Genomic DNA, 21157 nt, shown 5'->3' with positions numbered 1-21157 from the left:
CCGGCATCACAACCAGTATGTAAGTTGAATTAAGCGAATGTAATGATTATCGAACTGTCTACACAAACACATCTTCCGTAAACACGTGATGATCGCCTGACCAACTTTGCGCCACTGGTACCGCAGTGTGCCGGGCGGAAACAGTTGGCAGATGAAAGTCCACACGGCGATAGTAATTACTGATTGCACCGTTTATCGTGCTTGTGGAACAAAACGTGACGGCCGTCATAATCTTATCATCGCCACAGTCACATTCTACTTTTCCAGTCATACAGATACTCAACATAAAAATCGTAGACATTCACCCTTGGATGATTCCCGGGGTCAGTAACCTTGGAAACAGAATGATTATCTGTAGTTGTTACCTGCTATTCAGACGGGTCGGTCCTGTGTACACCGCAAAGAGATAATTTGGGAGTTCGGATTTTGTCATCCCTTTTGTCCACATTCAATTCACCGTGATAGCATGATAATATATGTTGAAAACGAAAGTCTAGCTATAGGTTGCTTGGACAACAAACAACAATGATCATTCGTTGTCTCTTCGTACTTGTCCTATATCATGACATAATCCCTGCTTCCGGAGTCCCTTCTCGGATCCTTTTTTATTATTATTTTTTTACATCACTTCATTGCCCATCTCACAGGCTTTACTCTTCCCGTCATTTTCCTCATCGCTGAAGTTCGTTGTTGCCAACGCTCTGCTTTGAGGTTGCAGCAAGTTTGCACCTCTTTCTTGAACCTTTAAAAGCTCAGGTGTAGGCCTACCATCAAATCCCGGGGAGCTTGCTGAATCCCCCCACTCTATTGGCTGGTTGAGGAGTTAAACCACTCCCATGACAAACGTTCACATCTGAGCTGAGGTCACGACGAAGCTTGTCACTCGATGTCGTAACAACATTCTCTGACATTCCCAAACTGCGCGCATTAATACCACCGCGAAGTTCTCGTCGACAGAAACTTGCTGTGCGTTTGAAATGTTCAAATCCAAGGGTTCACAGGTCGCACGTGACAATTTGCGAGCCGTTGTGGAAGACGGGTAACTTTGCTTTGGAGAACCGGGAGACTTCCCCGCGGCTGATGGCTACGAGATGGTACTTGTCGTTCTCGGTCATGTCTCGCGCTCCTATCCTCTTGTAGAGCTTCATCACGTCGGTGTTCCACTCCACCACAGTGCCTTGAATGGCCTTACAGCCTCTCTCTTCTGATATCTAAAGATCACGAAACACAGAGAACGAAACCACTGAGAAATTATTTCTACAGAGCAAGACTACGTATGTGAGAACCAAAAATAGCGATGAAGACGGAATGGTATTCGGCTTTCTAATGTAAGGGCATTAATTTCGCTGCTCTACCTGGAGGCATTTTATTATCCTTACCCAACCACTGCTAGGTACCGGGTATAGATTTATACATATCTGAATAACTTTTCAATAGAAATGAATCGGGACTGCAATTTGTCCTGTTTGCGAGTCCGAAATCATATCTACAATGCTACAGCCCCCCCCCCCCCACACACACATTAACAAACGTGTACAGGTTTAGAAGCAGCTATAGTTCTTTTATGAATGTGAAGTTCCATGCACAAATTATCATTATCCATGTTCAGCTTTCGTTTTCGTGTCTCAATTGAACTTTTTTTTTTTTTTTAATCTAAGCAGGGAAAATAGTATGGGCTGTAACAAGTGTCACGGACAGAGAAAGACAGTGACCGGGGAATGAATCAACTGAATGGAGAGGATTTGTGATAGATAAGCGGGAAACGAGGTAAAAGTTCGGAGATGTCTGGCATTAGAATAGAAAGAGGAGATGAGAGCAGAAAGTGAAAAGAAAGAAGATGGAAGATTACATGATCACGTGCTTCCGTGAAAGCACCTAGACCCACGGAGGGCGAACCACACGGGGTCGCCATCTTTTGCGCATTATGTTGCAAGTGACCAAACTGTCCAAAAATCTCGCATATCTCTGATACATACAAATTTATCACAGCGCTGTCTTTAAAAAGTTATACAGTCATATCTAAGGTACATGGAGACTCATTACCATACATGAATCGATTTCGGTTCTTTTTAAACGTCAGTCATGCACCTTATTTCAACTTGAGAAAGGTATTTATTTTGTATTCAAGGACGGAAACCAAAGGACTGCAAATAAAAGGTGATCCGATACTGAAATCGATTGTTTTGCTCAATTTGTTTCTATAACTATTATTTCTTGCACTCGCCATGTGTGTAAAAGTAGGGCCTATATAACGTCTATTATGTACTGCTTCTACGGAATGATAAAGAAACCAATGAGAGTTATTGACGGTATACAAGGTGGTGACCTCAACACCAATGAGACGGACTACATTAATGATAATGCAGAAGAAATGTCAGTTAGAGGCAAATAGAGTAGGCATTTCTCGAAGTTTGACAAAAGACCTAAAAACCACAGAGAGAACATAATGGTGGTGAGCAGGCGGTGAAGGATATGCTGTCCTTCTCATACCTCTTCAGAATAATTGGTATGGAAATCGCTGAAAATGACGTATTATGTGAGTGGATTAGGTTTAAAGGGCAGAATGAAGCACCGTATTGCATAATGAATACCGCGCAGACAGACAATGAGAGAGATAGATGCAGAAAAAAGAGAATAAAAGAGAGGAAGAGACAGAAAAGAGAGAGAGAGGGGGGGGGAAATAGAAAAAGAGATATTCAGGAAAAGAAATGAGAAAGGGGAGAGAGGGACAGGGGAGAGAGGGACAAGGGAGCGTGGGAGAAGTTTTTCAAGGCAATGTCCATTTTGACATTCTCTGAAACTCGCCCCATTTCCCATATTCGCCTCAGTCACAAAGCTACAGTCACCTTGGGCGTCACGGGGCGGGGGGGGGGGGGGGGGATGGTGCGTTAGTATAAACGCACCCCCTTGAAAAAAGCTGGTGGCGCTCCGATTCACGGTGCAATAGAATAAACTAATCAATGATACCAAGAAGAGACTATTCAAGGTGCGGGAGGACAATGATTACGTCACATCACCAGCTTGTGTGACTGATCATTCTCATAAACATGGAAATGAGTGACGAAGAAAGCTATTCCACTGACTGTATCATAAGAAATCGAGACTAAGACCCGCTGAAATGTTAGTTTCGAATAGAAAGTAAATGATATATATGTAGATATTATACATAATGTGTGTGTTCTTATATGCATGTGTTTTGTTGAAAGCAGCAAAAGGTTCATGAATACAAATGTGACTTACCCTGGCTATTGTGTGAAGAAGTGCGAGTCCAAGGCCAGTTCCTGTGAACAAAACAGATCAAAAGTAGGTTTTCTCTTTCGTCTGTACGAAAAACAAATTAATTGATAACTGACAATAATTATCTATAAAATTACACGTCTACGCACAATCTTATACCTCATTGTGTTTTACTGATATATTTTTCTTAGTATTTATAATCTTGCCTGTGTTAAACTTTTTTACAAGTGTGAAACCAGGAATATAAACCTGGAACGCCCTCATGAGAGAGCAGACCATCACTTCCGGTTCCGCCGTCGCATGTCAATAGCGGATACATTCAGTCTGACTATATGAGACTCAAACGAAAGGACACAATAATTGGCAGAATAAGAGAGAAAGATGGGGGGGGGGGGTAGGGAGGAAAGTGTCCATAAGAAAGCATGTGTGCGTTATGGGCGATTGACAGATAGGCCTATACTATTGACAGAGACTCTTCATGTGACTCGACCTTCATTTACTGCCCATTCAGATATCCGACGAAAGGAACCCTGTAAGAATAGGACTGCCCATCAGCTCTGTTTTAGTTGAGTGTGCATAGACGTGAATTACAGAATGAACCCTACCAATATCTTAGACTCTGGAAATTTGGCCGACAGAAACTAGCGGCTCGATATTCGGCTCCGATAGCAAAGTGTGTAGACTTTTTTTCCCGAAATGCTACGGGATTCCCAGTCGATGGCCTACCATAAGCACTGTGTATTATAGGGAATACAAACATTGAGACAAACCTCTATAGTCTGCATTGATGTAAACGTCTTCCAGATAGAGGAGGCGCCCTTTCCATGAGCAGTACCCCATGAAGTAGAGGGCGTAACCCAAGATGGAGGACTCTTCGTTCGCCTCCTTGTCTTCGAGAACGATGCACTCGAACACGGGGTTCTCACCGAAGCCATCTCGACGGAGATCTGTAGCAAGGAAAAAGAAGGCAATTTGTACTGTTACAGGTCTGACACCTGTAAATACCCATATATTTAATAACATGATCCCTCTCACATCACACCCTCACAAAATGGTAGACACGTCAGCGTGTATCAAAACTAAAGAGTATTTATTGGCGAGACATTACTGATAAAGAAACAAGCTGGCTATATTAATGCACAACGTGGCAGAATCCATCAACCTGAAAATGTTTCAATTTCAATTTACAGCACTTATTACTGTTTAGGCGTGGATTAACATAGTCGTTTTGCAGTTTTGAGATAAAAATGTACAATTTCCCTCACTCCTCATATTTTACCAAACAAGTCGGCATATTCCAACAATAAAATTAATGTAAAATGCACTCTGAGTATACTTATACACGACGGAATATGTAAAATTTTTTGTTGATTATGCTGTTCATATCAGAATATTGAAATGCTTGTATGAATTATGTTTCCATAATTACATACAGACTGTGCAGTATAATTATGGCATTATGCCTTTGTAAGCACTGATTACATTGTTATAATGATATCAGACACATAGTGATGGAATTACATCATGTGTCCATATATGAACTCCATTTCAGTGGTCCCGTCTACCTCTGATGACCAGATTGTATTGGTTTGTCATATAAACGTCATGGGCTCGGCTTTGAAGACTTAGCGCAGACTAATCCATGTTGAGAATTGGCAGTGTGCAATTTTCTGGTGTATATTGCACGCGAAGCAAAATATGCGGCATGCTACAAAAACAAAGCTGAAAAATTACCAAACTGATTATTTTGTATGGCTTTGGATTTGGTCATCGCGAATACAGTCAAGGAATAAGTCCACATCCTGGTTACTTCCGTCATTTCATGGCAAATCAGATAACAGAGCTTACGAGTGTCCCCTATAGATCACGTGACATTTTGCGAGTGAAAAATTACTGTAGAGTACGACATACCTTCCGCCGTGACTTCCACCCGATCTCCGTAATCTTCGCTGGCTGCCAACTTCTTCATGAGGACGGAAATTTGAGGACAGTCTCCAGCATGACCCTGCCGTATGAGGTATCTCGTCATTTTCCGCTCCTTTTTGGCTGCCTGCAAAGAGAAGAAAAAAGAGTGAATCGTAATCATTAAAGGCTTCTGTAAGAGGTAATTATGTGTTTACGGGAACATTCTTCAATCTTTTACTGAGTACTTTCTATCTGAATAGAATAAAAAAACAACGAGTTAAGACGTGAAGTTAAAAAGAATGAAAAATAAGATAATGACCTTGATATGAGGAAAATAAGATGATCATTTACTAGCAAAATCACTTTTAAGGAAGACTTTGGTGGTTAAAGATGTCCATAATATAACACCCTATAATCGGTCGATATTTTGACATGCAAATAGTCAAATACTGCTGCAGATGCTCATTCCTTTCGAATGTTCCCTGAGCTGGAACTGTTTCACTGCCTGTGTACAGGTGTATGCCTGTCGAAACAAGGAAAGCTAAACATTCCTTTGGAGGAAATGGTATTTCGTCATCTCTTTTGTGGCGCCAATTAAAGCGTTAAACCCGAATGCTATTGAACGAAACGCCGTGCGGTTGAACGAGAATTTCGTTCTTTTCCTCAAACTATGCAAAACCTTTTCTTACTACTTGTGAAGAGCGCTATTTACCCATGCAGGGATTACTATTGTGTGATTACGTCATGCAAGAACCTTTAAGCACGTTATGAATGGTCTTTGACTCATGGGAGACTTCCGGAATGCGCTGTTTGTAACTTTCATTGCATAGCAAATGCATAATTATCATAGTCCCCCTTACAAGTACATCTATACCGAACATGCTACCTGTTATTTTTTACTCCTTTTTCGTTGCTATACAAAACCCAAGTCTTGCACTCACTGTGGTACATGATTGAAGTTGAAACAAAAGGCATGTATATAGCTTAAAACGCGGAAATGATTTCTCTTCTGGTTACATTCACCCCCGTGTTCTGATTTGGCAAATTATGGCATATATACAATAGACCGATTAGTTTGTTGCAACTTGGTCTAATATCAGGTGGTCTACTTCCCAGTTCGTCTAACATCAGTACGGCTAAACTCACTTGGCCTTCATAATGTGACTATCATTGATGAATCAGGCTATTGTTAATCATAGAATCATCCGTTTCCGACGACCAAAAAAAAAAAAAAGAAAAAGAAAGAAAGAAAGAAAGAAAGAAAGAAAGAAGCTCAAAAGAAATTTGCAGCAACACAATTATCGGGGATGTCCTATGAAATAAAGCCATCAAAATCACTATTCCAAATCAATATAGTCGCACCGTCTACTGGTGATGATAAGATTATTATGAATAAAAATTAACTCAGGTTAACATGCAATTGCTTTACACAGTCCCTTTAGAAGAACTGCGTAAAAAAGCTAATGAGTTAAGGTATTTCATATCTGTTTTCAAAGTATACATCATGGGCCCACGTATTTTGTTCCGGTTCTAAAAAATTCCAGCATATTGTCTAGTTAAATCCCATTCTAATCCTCAAAGCAGCCTCAAACAGCAGCCTACACATTTATTTTCTATATATCGGGGGAGGGTTTTTTTCACTTAAAAGTTGTTCATGTTTTGAGCATCTGCTCCAGACACAAACAGACACACACACACACACACACACACACAAAGAGTCTCTCCAATAATCAAGCATCCTCAGCCTTCAATATCAGGTGAATGGCTTTCGCGAAGAAAATAAAAATGGTCCCTGGCAACTGTAGTGTTTCCATTTACCCCTCACTCTCCTTATGCCTCTTGCTATGTGTTGTCTAGCACTTTCGTTGAGAATTCACAAAGATGAGTTGATCTATTGTGATCACAGGTGTGAGTTCTTCGCGGAATGCGCGTAAACAAAAGTGGAGCAGCTGTTCAAAAAATTCTACACCTTCTTAGGCGTGGCTGATTTCTTTCGCGATGTCATGAATAATCATCAAGCGATATGTACGCACTTTGTTTGTTTGTTTCTTTGTTGTTGTTGTTTTTTTATTGTCTCTCCCAACCCGAAAGTGCTGCCTTGACTGCCAGGTTCATGGATGTCTTTTACGTGTTTTCCATTGTTGATTTTATGACTGCTGATGTATAATTTTTGCTGTCCATAATCATTCGTTTATGAACATATCGCGATGCCTTGTAGCCATAAAACTCAGTCTCCGACTTAAATGTCTAAATTTCCTTGGATTTTAGCCGGCAGGAGGTGGATTTAATTAATGTTAGGAAGGCTCTAACGAGCAAGCTACCACGGTGATGACGGCCCCGAGTCTCCAGTGAAGGACAGTATGCATTGGTAATTACTGTCTTGGCACAGCGCTGGCCTAATTGGTACCAGCGGACTGGATCGAACCAAGAACCTCACAGTCGAGAGTTCGGTGGTCTAAACCATGGAACCATGATGAATTTCTCGACGTGGAATACTTTCCGAACACGTGCACACGTTGTCTCGTGCAGGATCCCAAGAGCAGATCGAGGCAGGGAAGATGCCAGTATATAAGACCTGAGTGTAAGTATTCAAAAATCAACCTTTGTTTACAGACGATCGAGGGGATCACACGTAAGGAATTTCAGGATAACAATAAATGTAAAAGGCACGTGAGCACTATCAATCGGTAAGTAAAAATAATCTTCTATGTGACACGCAGCCAAATAGATTACCCATCTGAAAATCATGTTATAGTACCGTAGATTGTATAACGAGAACAACTAAAATGGCTGAATGCGTTTTACCTCGTATTATGTGGGTACATGAGCATAAAGACAAAATAGGCTTACGACAACGTATAGCAAGAAACAGGAGGTCACATTAAAAAAAAAAAGTTATAGCTGAAACTGTTGCGTCGACCAAAATAAGATTGCATGGATGATAAGCACATAACAGTGTAAAATGAGACAGTTTGGTTGGTGTATTTAGCCCATCTGCTATAGGACAGAAAGGAGCTTACCAATGGCGGGGGGGGGGGGGGGTGGGGGCACATCAGACACTAAAGAACAGAAGTTGAGACGAAAGTGTTTGGTTCCTGGTCGCTTTTGAGCTATTTAAGAGAGGCTTATCCGTAATTTTCTTTGAGGTTCAGCAAGTTAAACCTTTGGCGTAAAACTTTAATGGCCCAAGAAAGCAGGCGGGAAGACACGACGCAACAACAAAACACAGCAGCGCTGCAGCCAATCGAGTACATACCAATATAATTACAAAATCAGTCAAGCATCGTAGCTCTAAGAGATCACTATTTAGTACACATTTTCCCGATTTCTGCTATATCCCAATAGGCTTGTTAGTGAGCTCATTTCGTTCTTTCTCCTGCAAAGGGAAATTTGGCCACATAGCTGTAAAGGCATGTGATTTGTTCGCACGTGTGGACAGCTTGAGAAGTTGACCTACATTTTTTAACCCTGAATTTGTGTGCTTTTGATGCAGATAAGCGCAGAAAACTCCACAAGGTTTTCGCACAATGCCAAAAATCCTTCGCACAGGAAGGGTTAAACTCTCTTCCGACTTGTTTGCGTTAATTAATTGATAAAGCTGTCCAAGTCATTCTGCGCAAATAAGAAGACCGACACGAAAAGAAACTACCAGTATAATATACATTTTGTACAGATGCTCCATGCGGAAGCAGACTTGTCACTAGATACTGGCTTTATGGCGTCAAAGAGTACGCCTCACTACATTAACATCAGTCAGCTTTTACCCCAAAACCGTCTGCCCTGTCTATAAATGTTTGGTTTATGGGAAGGATGAAAAGAACACTCTAAGCTTCCAAAAGGCTTGAGAACCTCACTAGCTCTGTGCAATGTCAATGCTGTAGGCCCCCTATTTCCGGCGTCGCTTTACCCCAACCCCCCCCCCCCCTTTTTTTGGCCTACTTAATCTTATGTGGTGAGACTAGTTGCAATCGACTGAACCTATTTAAAGTTTAGAAATTTCTCCATGGGCGTCTTTCCCCTTTCTTTGACTGAAATTCACTTAGAACTCTATACGCTCCGAAGCCCTTGCTATAAACTATGCTTCAAAGGTACAAGTCTACCTCGACTCTCGACAACTCGACCTAGCCTTCCTACATTCCCTGCTTCAAACCCTTCAATAAACTACCTGAATGAAAGAATACACTAGACCTCATACAAAGTTAATCATAGTGAGTACCATGGCAGAGTTAGTTCACAGTGCCGTCCGACCTTAACTTGCAGTTTACACAACTGCTGTTCGATTTTAGAAGGAAATGAATCAAAGGATATGCGTGAGAAAATTCTCGATATGGTTTGGGTTTAACTTCCCAACAAACCTTTTCAATCACTTAAACGGGTTAGCCACACAATCTGGCGGTTATCGATACGAGCTTTTAAACATTCATTTTATAACATTATGTAGTCTAAGAATTCCGAAGCACATGTCACAAAACCACAATGAGATTACGTGAATTGATATCTGAAAATACGCATGAAGATCTATAATCATTGATATTATATATAATATATATATATACTCTCTTAAAAAAATCGAGTGAAAATATTCACTCTTGAAGGAGTGAATACAAAAAAATAGTGAATTTAGAGTGAAATAGGAGTGAATTTCGAGTGAAAATGTTCATTTTCACTCATTCTGGAGTGACGTCAGGGATCACTCGAAGACTTTGGAGTGATCCCTGACGTCACTCTAAAACGAGTGAAAATGAACATTTTCACTCAAAATTCACTTCAATTTCACTCTAAATTCACTATTTTTTGTATTCACTACTTCAAGAGTGAAAATTTTCACTCGATTTTTTTAGAGAGTATATATATATATATGATATATATATATATATATATATATATATAATCAATGAATGTTGTAGGTGGAAACTGTAACAGGTCATCGAGGAAAATTAGATGTAACCTCACACCACATTACTCGATCTAGTCGATGTTGATTTACTTCCCAATATGACTTCATGGCTCGATTCAAATGGCGGACAATGTTGGGCTAGACAATCCCCATGATCACGTAAGAGTGTATGGGAACAGTGCGTCCTCCCATTAAATAAAATAACAGACAACAGTATAAGCAATGAAATGTTATTTCACGCGCAACAGAGTGAATAGATACCATGTTCTATGCAAAGCTAGCACTAGACGACTGGATTTAGCAGTGTTTTTGTGTTAGAGATGAGATAAAGCTACAGCTATAACCGTGTGGTGCACCTTGAACCTAGTATAAAAACAAGCAAAAACAAAAACTGCAGTAGGTCCATGGGTACACTGACTTAACCATGTAATAAAACAGACGATCAACTTTTGATATCAGGGCATTATATTATACGCCGAAGGTAAGGTTCCACGCTGTTCACAAACGCCTCGAGTGGAACATTCTTTATGTTCCCATCCCTGTGAAAATCTATCATCCGTGTTATACTCATTTTCTTGTTGACCAGTCTTTATCAGAAAGCTAAGCTGGAAAATGCCATGCAGGAAACCAACGTGATACTCATAGGAACTAACAAGAAATGGGACTGTTTATTACCTATTGTGTATTCAAATTCCTTTGATGGGCGTTCTACAAGATGGAATGTACTATCTTGTTTGTGTCAGAGGAATAAAAAAAGAACAGAGTATCTCTCTCCATAGTTTGTGGAATATTTTCGTCATTAGAATTAATTTTCGCCTTGATATATGTCAATGACAAACAAAGCGTCGTTTCAAGAGTAAAATAATGTGCTGAGGCTGCATTATCTATATTTCTACTCATATTTTGTTGGGGTCTTACCGTTTGGTAATTTAACACCAGAAACATATTCTTCAATACTGCATAAGTCATTCGACAAGTGCTTTGTATACGTGTGACTTGTGGTCTGTTTATAGAAGAAGGTCTAATCATTATCCTATTCTTATGGAATGTGTCGGCATTTAGTTATCATGCAGTGAATGCTTGTAAGCAATGCAACCAGGGAAACGAAGGATTATGGCCCTCCGAAGGACATGACGATGAGGATATAGGGTATCGCCGCCGGGAGTAATAGCCCCCCCGGACTTGAACCCAAGGACCTCAGGATAATAGTTAATTATAGTCTCACCTGCTGTGCTTACGTCTCCTTACCGTTCTTTTCTGGCTTCTCTTTCCAATTTCTTTTCCTTTATTTCTCCCTCTTCTTCCTGATCCAACTCCCCGAAGTAAGAAGAGTTCATTAACCACCCATCGACATCATCAATTTCATTCATTGTTACTTTCACGGCGCACGCAGCTTTGTATTGGTCCCAATGGAAAAAGTTAATGCAGGGAAAAATAATTATTGATTTCTGTGTTCAATAGGCAGGCGACGAGCTTATTATGGTGCAGGGACTTGTGATAGGCCGGTTCTGTAATGTATTCAGACTTTATACATACTTTGTTCACAAAAGTTGTACTTAACAACTATAGAGCTTGCCGCCGAAGAATTGCCCGACCTAGCCACGTTTAGGTGAATGTCTTGTTATGGAACATGATATTGGTTGGACAGGAGGGAACATGTGAAAGAAACATGTTGTTACTACAGGCTTTAGGAAAACATAATAAATCATTATAAACTACAGAAATGGTCACTTGGTTATGAAGCAACATGCAATCTGACGCTAACGAGTGACAGCGATGATTAGTGGTGTCGTTCTAATATCATTTTTGCGACATGTATACATAATTATGTATGATTAGAATCAGTCCTTTTAAATATATCTATGTAGCAATGTATTCCTTACCACAATATCGCAACGCAGATATTTGGTCTTTATTGTCTTCATATTTCAATATGATTTCTTGATATTGCATGCATATGATACTTTGAATAAATCAACTTTCACTTGCTGTCGGGAGCCACATGAACCTCTAGCATTATCTGGGTCAGCGTGCTTCCAAAAGGAATGTAGAAAATCACGTACCCTGCGAATGACCCCGCGTTAGCTACGCCTAACGATCGATAATTACTGAGACCGTTAACAAAGTTCTTGATTCCAAAGCGCCACAGAGATTTCACGTTTTTTGCTTGCCTTATTCTTTTCTTCTGCTCGAAATACCTTAATTCCAACGAGGGATGGTAGCAAACAACAATGAAAAAAAAAAATGTCAGACGATACAAAAAATTCCCGTGCTAGTTCGGTTTCTCTAACGTTGTCACATATAATAGAACCTGTACCTTTGATAGCACACCAATCCGACAAAGCATAATTATGGTGATTGATCATGCTTTTTCTTTTGTTAACGTTCGTCTTTTAAAAGAATGAAGATGACTAATGGCGTGATGCACAGGTTGGGAAAATAATTATTCCTACGTCGGTTCTACATAACATAAAGCTTTCTTTTTATATATAGCTTGAGGGGTACCTAGGCCCTGTAAATGTATACACGCATGTTTCTGTTGTATACTGTATAAACAACACACAACATGGAAACTCGTTGAATTTGCACTATCAAACACTTTTCTGGCATTATTCATTTATTCATTTTCACTTTAAACAGAAAATATGAATTTGCAAAACATATGCTCCTGGAAAATAAAAGAATGTATATATTCTAAATGTATCAAAATATAATATAATCACAATTATAAGTTGCCAAGGAAAGATGGATAATATTCAATTAATGTTGAAAATTGAGGTGAAGCTAAAAAGCAAGGCTTGTTATACGCATTCCCCTCAAAGCAATTTTAATGAGGTACAGAAAAATGTTGGCTACAGAGAAACGTAGATGTGATAGTTACAATAAAACATCAAACATCGACATTTACACATGTACTAATATAAATCAACACTTTAAAAAATCAGAGGATTTATAGTCTTTGCTCTGAGAAAAGGGAAGAGAAAGACATTGGAAAAGAACTTTTTTTAAGGATAAGATCAGTTGCAAGTTAATCTCGTCTTAACGATCTTTTTCTTACTATCTCTCCGTTATTTCGTCAATAAAGCGTGCAAATGATTAGTTTATACATGAAACCGACGGCAAAGAACAACATAATGCATTCTATTAGCGCGAAATCTGACAATACCGACGTTGGGCCATACGAAATATCGATTTATTGATTGTGGGTTTATAACCGCAAGGTCTCAACCTATAATCTCTTCTCGCCAGTAATGCGGTCCAATCCGTTACGGCCTGTAAAATCGAAACGCTCGAGTAAAGTTTTTGTATTTTAGTAAAGCTCTTTACAGAGTGAATGAGAGCTGTGTTTAAGGGGTGCACGTGATTTCGATCACACGTGCGGGTTTGATATACTGTCCAGATTTCTTTTTTATTTCTTATTGCAAGCAATGCCCGATCAGTTTCATGGTATTCTTCAAAATTATGAAAGCGTTCATTGCATGCCTCCGTATGCTTCGCCCGCGGTGCGGATGAAGATGTCAAAGCTTGTAGTGGTTACACCAGGGAGGTGAGAAGAAACCTCCCTGGTTACACATAGTGTGGGTCGTAGGTTCGAATCTATAGCAAAGGCAGTGTTTATCCACGATGCCACCCTAAGGCCCTGCGCAAACTGTGAACCTTTATGACGTCACTCTGATTGCAAGTGACAGAAGACAACAAATTCTTGGTTTGCGCATGGAACTACCATAGCTCCAACAGTATATGTGTTTTGAAGGCAGATTTCTTTCCAATGGCACCTATCCCTCCCCCCCCCACCTCCAGAAAAAATAAATATTTTTTAGTAGCATTAATTTTGAAGACGCGATAAATACATCGTAATATCATTATGTTTATACTTCCAGTATCATAAATAGTGCATGCTCCCCCTTTTTATAATCCTAGTGACCAATTAAAATATATAGTCTAAAGGTATTGTGCAGCTCTTCGTTTGTTTTCGTTCCTCCTGTTTTCGACATTCGCTGTAAGATTTGAGCTGGGGAAAGTCCGTGCATGTGCCATTTATTGGACCCTGGATGACATTCCGTTCACTATGCTCTCTTTGGCAAAATCATGTAATTCAGCGTGTCAAGATTAGTAATACCTGAGGGAAATCTAACCTGAAACGCCCATCAGGCTTGCGAGTTTCCACTCATTCATAGCTTGTGCATGAATTTGTGTCGGGGAGCGACTGAATGAAATTAGGAAAATCCTCAACAAAACCCGAGTCAAACCACTTTTTTTTTCGTCCTACGTAAGGATCAACACCAGCTCGTATGGTAAGTAACCATTATCATCACGTGGGCAATATGAAATCAATTGATCTATCAACCGAATCCGCTTTTTTACACCCCACGTCGCTACCTGTCGAAGCGTTTACTAGTAAAAAGCTACGCGCTGCTAAACAAAGGATTTTTTCTTTTGTTTTTCTGTACGACCTGTAGTCCAACTTTAAAGAGAACCGATCGAAGAAAGACAAACGAAATAAAGGAAACAATTCAGCAAAGAAGTATAATGTACAGTCTGCATTCCCTTTTGCTATGTATTGATCGTTGTGGCAATCCTTAGTACTTTGTTTATACGCCTTGCTGAGTCTGTTGTTTTTGTTCTGCAGCGCACCATACCACCTGTCTATGTCACGAAAATGGCAACATCTTACATCGGGCCCCAGACAACAAAATGAAAAAAAAAAATGAATGAATAAAAGGGACATCTCCACAATACTTCATTGGTAACAATATGATTTCTGAAAGTATGGCGGTAATATCTCGTAGAAACATTAAATTAAAAAAAAAAATTCATACGTAGAATTGTGGCAAGCCAAATAAACCGCTAACAGTTCCATTAAAATTTACCTGAAATATCTTAGAAATTTTCCAAACTAGCCATAACATTTCACAAAACAGCAAAATTACTGAAAATTATTACATGAAAATTAGACAAGGTAATCATGTCATTCGCATCAAAGGCTCCAATCTGGAATGCAAGGAAACGTAATTTTTACCAATTTCCCATTTGTAATGATTGAAGTTTTACGAAGGGCAAGCATGATCTGTATAGTCTATATGCCAATCATATATACTTTGACTTTAAAACTTGTTTTAAAGTTAAAACTTTAAAACAAGTTCTAAACTACATTACGTTCATACCGATATCGTATTGCTATTTTTTCGCGAAAGTTTTTAATCAACTTCCGCATTTTCTTTTAATTAAACATAATTTTCTGGGAATTAAACATGGTTTTCTTGGTTGGTATTCCCCAAAAGACATGAGAATAACTAAAAAACAAACAAACAAACAAACAAACAAACAAACAAACATATCTTAGCACCTGCGCGACAACCAAGGCACTATGAATTATTAATAACAGGACAGAATAGGCGTTTTTACATCAGCCCGATGTTTCGAAATAGCGCGCTATTTTCTGACTTGGGAAATTAAAAAATATCTCGAGCTTGGATTTTTATCGGGCTGATGTGAAAACGCCTAATGAGGTTCCATCCATTTCAAGCTGCATGCAATTATCTCTGCTATTCACTAGAAAATACTATACACCTTATTGCATTATTATGTTTTTACTGCTCAATACAATTGTTTATGATTATCTATTTGTGTAATGTTATAACTTAAATCACTGCACTTGTTATTTTGTGTTTAGTGCTTTTGATATTTATATTCAATTTGTATTAGATTGAATGCGGAAACAAATCAAATCAAAGAAATCCAACAGATAACAGAACTAACTAGATATCGTTATAAGTTTTGCCGATATGTAAAAAGAGAGAGAGAATACTGTAGATAAACTGTAATCAGCAGTGCTAACTACAAACAAACAAACTTCCTTGTTTAATTGTTTACTGAATTCAGTGAGAAAATATTTCTGTTGGATTTAAGTTACTTTAAATTGTTGCAAAGTTGAATACGTATACGGAGCTGCAAACAATAGAAGCAAGCACATTTTGATTATATAGATTAGCACATGGAAGTGTTAAAACAAATATTTATGTAAATAAAAATCGTCATGACAGAAGTGAAGGTTGGGGGTACATAAACATTATGTCATCCTAGTGAAGCAATTAACACTGTCACCCTGGTCAAGGTGTAAATCCAAGGCAATACTTATTATCAACACTCCCCTATTATTCGTGCATTCCTGCTCTTCTGTGCTGGGCAAAGTATCTGAACTCGCAGCTAGTACCCGATATTTGCTTAACTCCACCGTTAATACTCCTCTTCCTCTCACAGACCGGACCAAACACCTCAAAGGTATAATTTACCATTTGCAGATGAAACAAAACCCAACATTAGCGTTTCAAAATAGTTCTAAACTGTGAGCTAGGGATAGAAACAACCAATGTAAAAATTTGAACCAGTAAAATCGAAGTTAAGAATTGTTAAATATGCAAAATGTGAACAATAGTTAGAATAAAATGTTTCAAGACTACACCGTCTACAGTTATGGTTTAATAACAAAAAATAGTGATGTCTCCTTATATTTCAGGCTTTATTGCAAAAATGTTATATGGTAGGATGTTTTGTGATACAACTGACCTACACATATGCATCAAAAGTGATATCTTGAACATTTTTTTTTCATATCACTGCTCACAAAGGTAAACAGAACCTTTGACATCATTTCTAATGCCCTATTGATTCTCTTATGATTGGGGTCATAGGGCCTCTATCTCACTTCCCACACGTATGACTAATTTCTACCTTTATGGACTGGGTAAAACATGTCAACTTCATGTTTTATGCCTTGTCTTTGCTCTTACCGCTAGGTAAATACTCACTTTTTTTAAATCTCTTTGACAGAGTATTTTCCTCCCTGACTAATGTCCTGTTTCGGCTCTCATGGGATTTACAGGTCATTCATGCTCAATGCTAGTGATGCACAGACTTACAGATAAGTTATATAATATTACATAAAGCACTCTCGGTCAGAAATAGACAATAGGGAAAATTATTTATCCAGGGGCGGCAATGCCTATAGCATTCAACCGCTTACGTAAAAAGAAGGGGGGGGGGGCTAGTATCGGGTCAAGGTGTCTTGCCCCCTGAAAAGACCCAATAGAAATTAGAATGGGGTGACAGGCTTGTTTGCAACCCCCCCCCCCCCCCCCCCCGGTTGGCTCGATTGACACCAAAGAGGCCATCTTCATTCGCTTACCAGTGGGGTAAGATCGTAAATTGCCGTCTAACAAATTTATGTGCATCGAAGAAAACGCTTATCGGTAACGTTCGACTCCGGTCGAGATTCTTCGCGTTGTGTGTGTGTACTTGCATAGAGCTCAGTGATAAAGCTGTACACAATTTGTTACGAGGATTGCCGAATACATCCGAGTCGGACAGCCTTCCCATTGCATGGTTTCCCCACGGAACCGCATCTTTAACCATACAGACACTCACATTTAACACATCACATTAATGCAGAGACGGGGGTGGTATAGATTTATCAGTCCATTGTTTGGTGGTCTCATTTGGGATTTCATTGTCCCGTATTAGTGAATGGTTTAAGGAATGTGCAAGGACGCTTCTCTCATCATTTGCTCATGGCCAATCATGGAACCAATTGGCTTCCAAGAATGGGGCTTGAGAACAACAGCAGAGCTTTCATACCGCTCTCACTCCCACCCGAAGCTTCACCATCCCCCGGTTTGTGAGAAAATAAACAGTGCAAGCGGGAAAGGTTGCCAAATCTCACAGCCGTGCAAGTCGTATAAAGCAACAGAGCGTGGAAATTTTAAGCGGGATCACCCAACAAAATACTTCGTATGTTTTAACCTTCCATGCTAATACAGCTTTTAAGATATTCTTTCTGTACCCTCGGCTCAACAAAGAACAAAATGACATAGTGACGTAATTACTCGTCGTTGTTTTGTCCTTTGTTTTGATGTAATCTCGATGAGTTAGATAGAATAATGGGAAGGATTCAGTACCATAACTTCTGACAGACGCTTTGAGGGGTACAGTAATTTTTATTGACATGTACAAGTATTTTCCTGCCACAAAATGTAGTGGACCTCTAAACTTAAACCTTCCTCAGCGCTGATACCTACCAACTTTCGCTCGAATTTCGTCGGAAACGCATCTATTTCACGGATTATCCAACGGAGTGTATTATGTTGTCGATTCGTTGAATAAGATACACTGGCGTACATTCTTCTTGTTCTCATGACATTGTAGGGAACATCAAGTTGAAAGATCAAGTAAATCCCTAGACCAGTAACCTCACGTATGTTTTGTTTGTATGACTGCACTCTGCGCGCTATGCGGAAACATGTGTCTCCTTTTCCCCCACCCCAACTCCTCAAAAAAAAAAAGAAATAAAGGAAACGGAACAGATCGAACACTACAAAATATGAAACGGTTATGGGACGTAAAACCGGCTATAATTTCTGGAAGAAAGACTCCTCACTCTTAAAAGGCCATTATATACCATTTGCAGATGAAGTAAAGAATCCAGCTTTAGTGCATAAAAATAGTTCTAAAATGTGAGTTGGGGGTGGTAGCAGCTACTGTAAAGATGTTAATCAGGATAACCATTGCTAAGTACTTTTTAGACAAACAAAATGTGAACAAAATTGATGATACAGTCGTTTCTAGAATAAACCGTCTATACAGTTATACACATAGTTGATTTAGAAAAATAATGACATCTTTTTATGTTTCAGGCTTTATTGCAAAATTTTTATATGGTACGATTTTTGTGTGTGTGTGTGTGTGATACAACTGACCTACACAATGCATAGCACTCCCACATTTTTTTTTTTGTATCAATCACTGCTCCCAAAGGTAAACAGTACCCATAGCTAAAGAGTAAATTTAGAAATGATGACCAGCATGATATAAAAACACACACACACACGCACACACACAAACAAACCACCGTGAAGTGAAACGTACCTCGTATTTCCCGGATGATGCTGGAGTTGTTTCACTTTTCTTCTTTCTGAAGAAGCGATTTGAGGCCGACGTAATCAAGTTTGAGATCTTGGACGTTTTGCCGCTTTCCATCTTCAATAACTGTGACAATCAGCAATCAATGTAAGTATTAAGTATGAGTAAACGATGAGTTTTTGGAAAACGACTAACAACTCTTCTTTCTCTGTCCAAGCAAGCAAGTTATTGACAGCCTGCGCCGAAGTGTGAGTTAGGACAGCGGGAACAAAGCTGAGTACCCCGTTGCGCATCAAAGCTGAGCGATAGAATCCGAACTGCAGCGATGAACCCGATCGTATATCGAACACTTGCAATACATGAGTTCCACGAGCGCTCTCGTTATGCGTAGTGCATTTCACAGACTGGTGGAAACGCAATGGTGCTTCCCGATTAAAAAGTGATCTTTCCTTCACACTGCGATAGTTTTGGGGAATGCGGATTTGACTCTTGTCGCTCATACAGGATAGACAGACGCTCTCATTGGTCCGTTTCGATAGCCACCCAGCAACTCTGAACTACAGCTGCACTCTCACTGGTTGGTGAGTTGCGTTACGTCCAGACCGAGTACACTGGCATTTCAGGGGTATTATGTGCGTGCGCATAGAAGAGAGAATGTGAAAGAAGAAGAGACGTACTATGGCTGTTATATGGGGAACAATACAAAGATTTTGATTTGACTTTTTTTGATTGTGCGCTTTGGGTCTCACAGCTATAAACAGTATAAAAATTCTTTAACTTAAACGTGATATTCTAGAATTATATCTCCGTGTTTGTTATCCTAATGAATCAACTTGTGTCACTCAGTCATGAAATTTGCAGGAATTTGTGAGGGGATCAGGATTATAACGCTTAAACTCAGCTCAGATTATAGCGATTCTACCATTTACACGTGTCTTATCTACTTCGAAACAAATACAGTCCCTGGTGACTGAAAGTGGACGCGTCTATCCTATAAAACTGGTGTCGCCTCGCTTAGTCGTATCATTCACGTTTACAATCACCTCAATGATATCAAGAAAGGTGTAAGGGACATCTGTGACTTTTGTTTTCTCTCGCTCTGCCGTTGTTTACTTTCTAAGTCATATCATCACTATAATATGGATCATGACAACAACAATTATCGTATATTTCTTCTCGAAATCATACACGATGAAAATGAAAATGAACAAGCACAAAATCAATCATAGTGGAGCCATAATAACAGTGGAATTATACAACAGGACTTATTTGAAGTAGAAGGTTTTTTCAACTTGAATAGGGCGTGCTTGTAATTAGGGGAACCTCTTCGATATCATAGAACATGTCTAATCTATATTATAGCGGATCTAAAGTATAGGGAGGGTTAGGGTTAGGGGGTATGCCTATACCAAGGGCGGGGGGGGGGGGGGGGCTTTGATTGTCAGGTGATTTGTGGGGAGGGAGCAAAAGGTAGGACATTTATTTATTCATTCATTTTATAATTGTTTGTTTGTTTTTTTTGCTTATCAGCCAATATTATGCTACATGGGAGAGAAGTGGCAGCAAAACATGAGAAGACATCTTTTCTATTTGTTTGGTTGTCAGCCGATTTGCCGAGAGAGCAAACTCTCCTCCCCTCCCTAGCAAAGAGCTACGTACATCCGCCCATATTATTACACTTTGTAACAAGTTTCAAGTGTATCGCGATTCCGTGGATAACCGTTTACCGATTGTGCTCCGAAACTGTGTATGTTCGTTTTGTTTTTGTCACATTCATGTGGCATGTGAAAATATGAAATTGTGACCGATGCCATTATTCAAAACTGTATCAATGTATAGATGGACCACTCTTGTATATTAGTTTTACTTTATCGATTTTTTTTGTCCTGTTTGTGAGTTGTGACTTTTTCTTTGCTTTCAACTGATGTTTCTCTTCTGAGGGGCCCAGATCCTACAAGCTTTTTCTTTTTAGTGGGTCCCTTCATTTTTCGAATTATCCATATTGTTTACTTACTTCTAATCACTTGAGTTTTATGATAATGAATGATTATCGTAAGGTGCTACAATCTTTGTACATTCTTTTCATCCTTCATTATAGTTTTACACACCTTTTGTTACAAAAAAGTGATTTTTATATGTTCTTATCGAAAAATGAAATAAAAGATTGAATTGAATGGAATTGAATATGAACTGGAGTTTCTT

The 21157-nt window shown here is 39.3% G+C and overlaps 1 protein-coding gene across 1 annotated transcript; it reads right to left on the bottom strand.

Moving 5' to 3' along the window:
• Window positions 1–477: 477 nt before the first annotated feature.
• LOC139741988 (thialysine N-epsilon-acetyltransferase-like) lies at window positions 478–19373 on the bottom strand. Its single transcript, XM_071652553.1, has 5 exons — window positions 18962–19373; window positions 5149–5287; window positions 4008–4184; window positions 3241–3281; window positions 478–1211 (listed from the first exon to the last, which is right to left on the bottom strand). The coding sequence occupies exons 1-5, from the start codon at window positions 19070–19072 to the stop codon at window positions 996–998; spliced, it is 684 nt and encodes a 227-aa protein (XP_071508654.1). The 5' UTR covers window positions 19073–19373; the 3' UTR covers window positions 478–995.
• Window positions 19374–21157: the final 1784 nt, after the last annotated feature.

The sequence above is a fragment of the Diadema antillarum genome, unplaced genomic scaffold, assembly GCF_040938485.1.
Source record: "Diadema antillarum isolate AM-2024a unplaced genomic scaffold, OU_Dant_1.0 seq00000971_RagTag, whole genome shotgun sequence".
Taxonomy (NCBI): domain Eukaryota; kingdom Metazoa; phylum Echinodermata; class Echinoidea; order Diadematoida; family Diadematidae; genus Diadema; species Diadema antillarum.
Note: the sequence above shows the minus strand (reverse complement) of the source record. Positions and strands in the feature narration are given on the sequence as shown.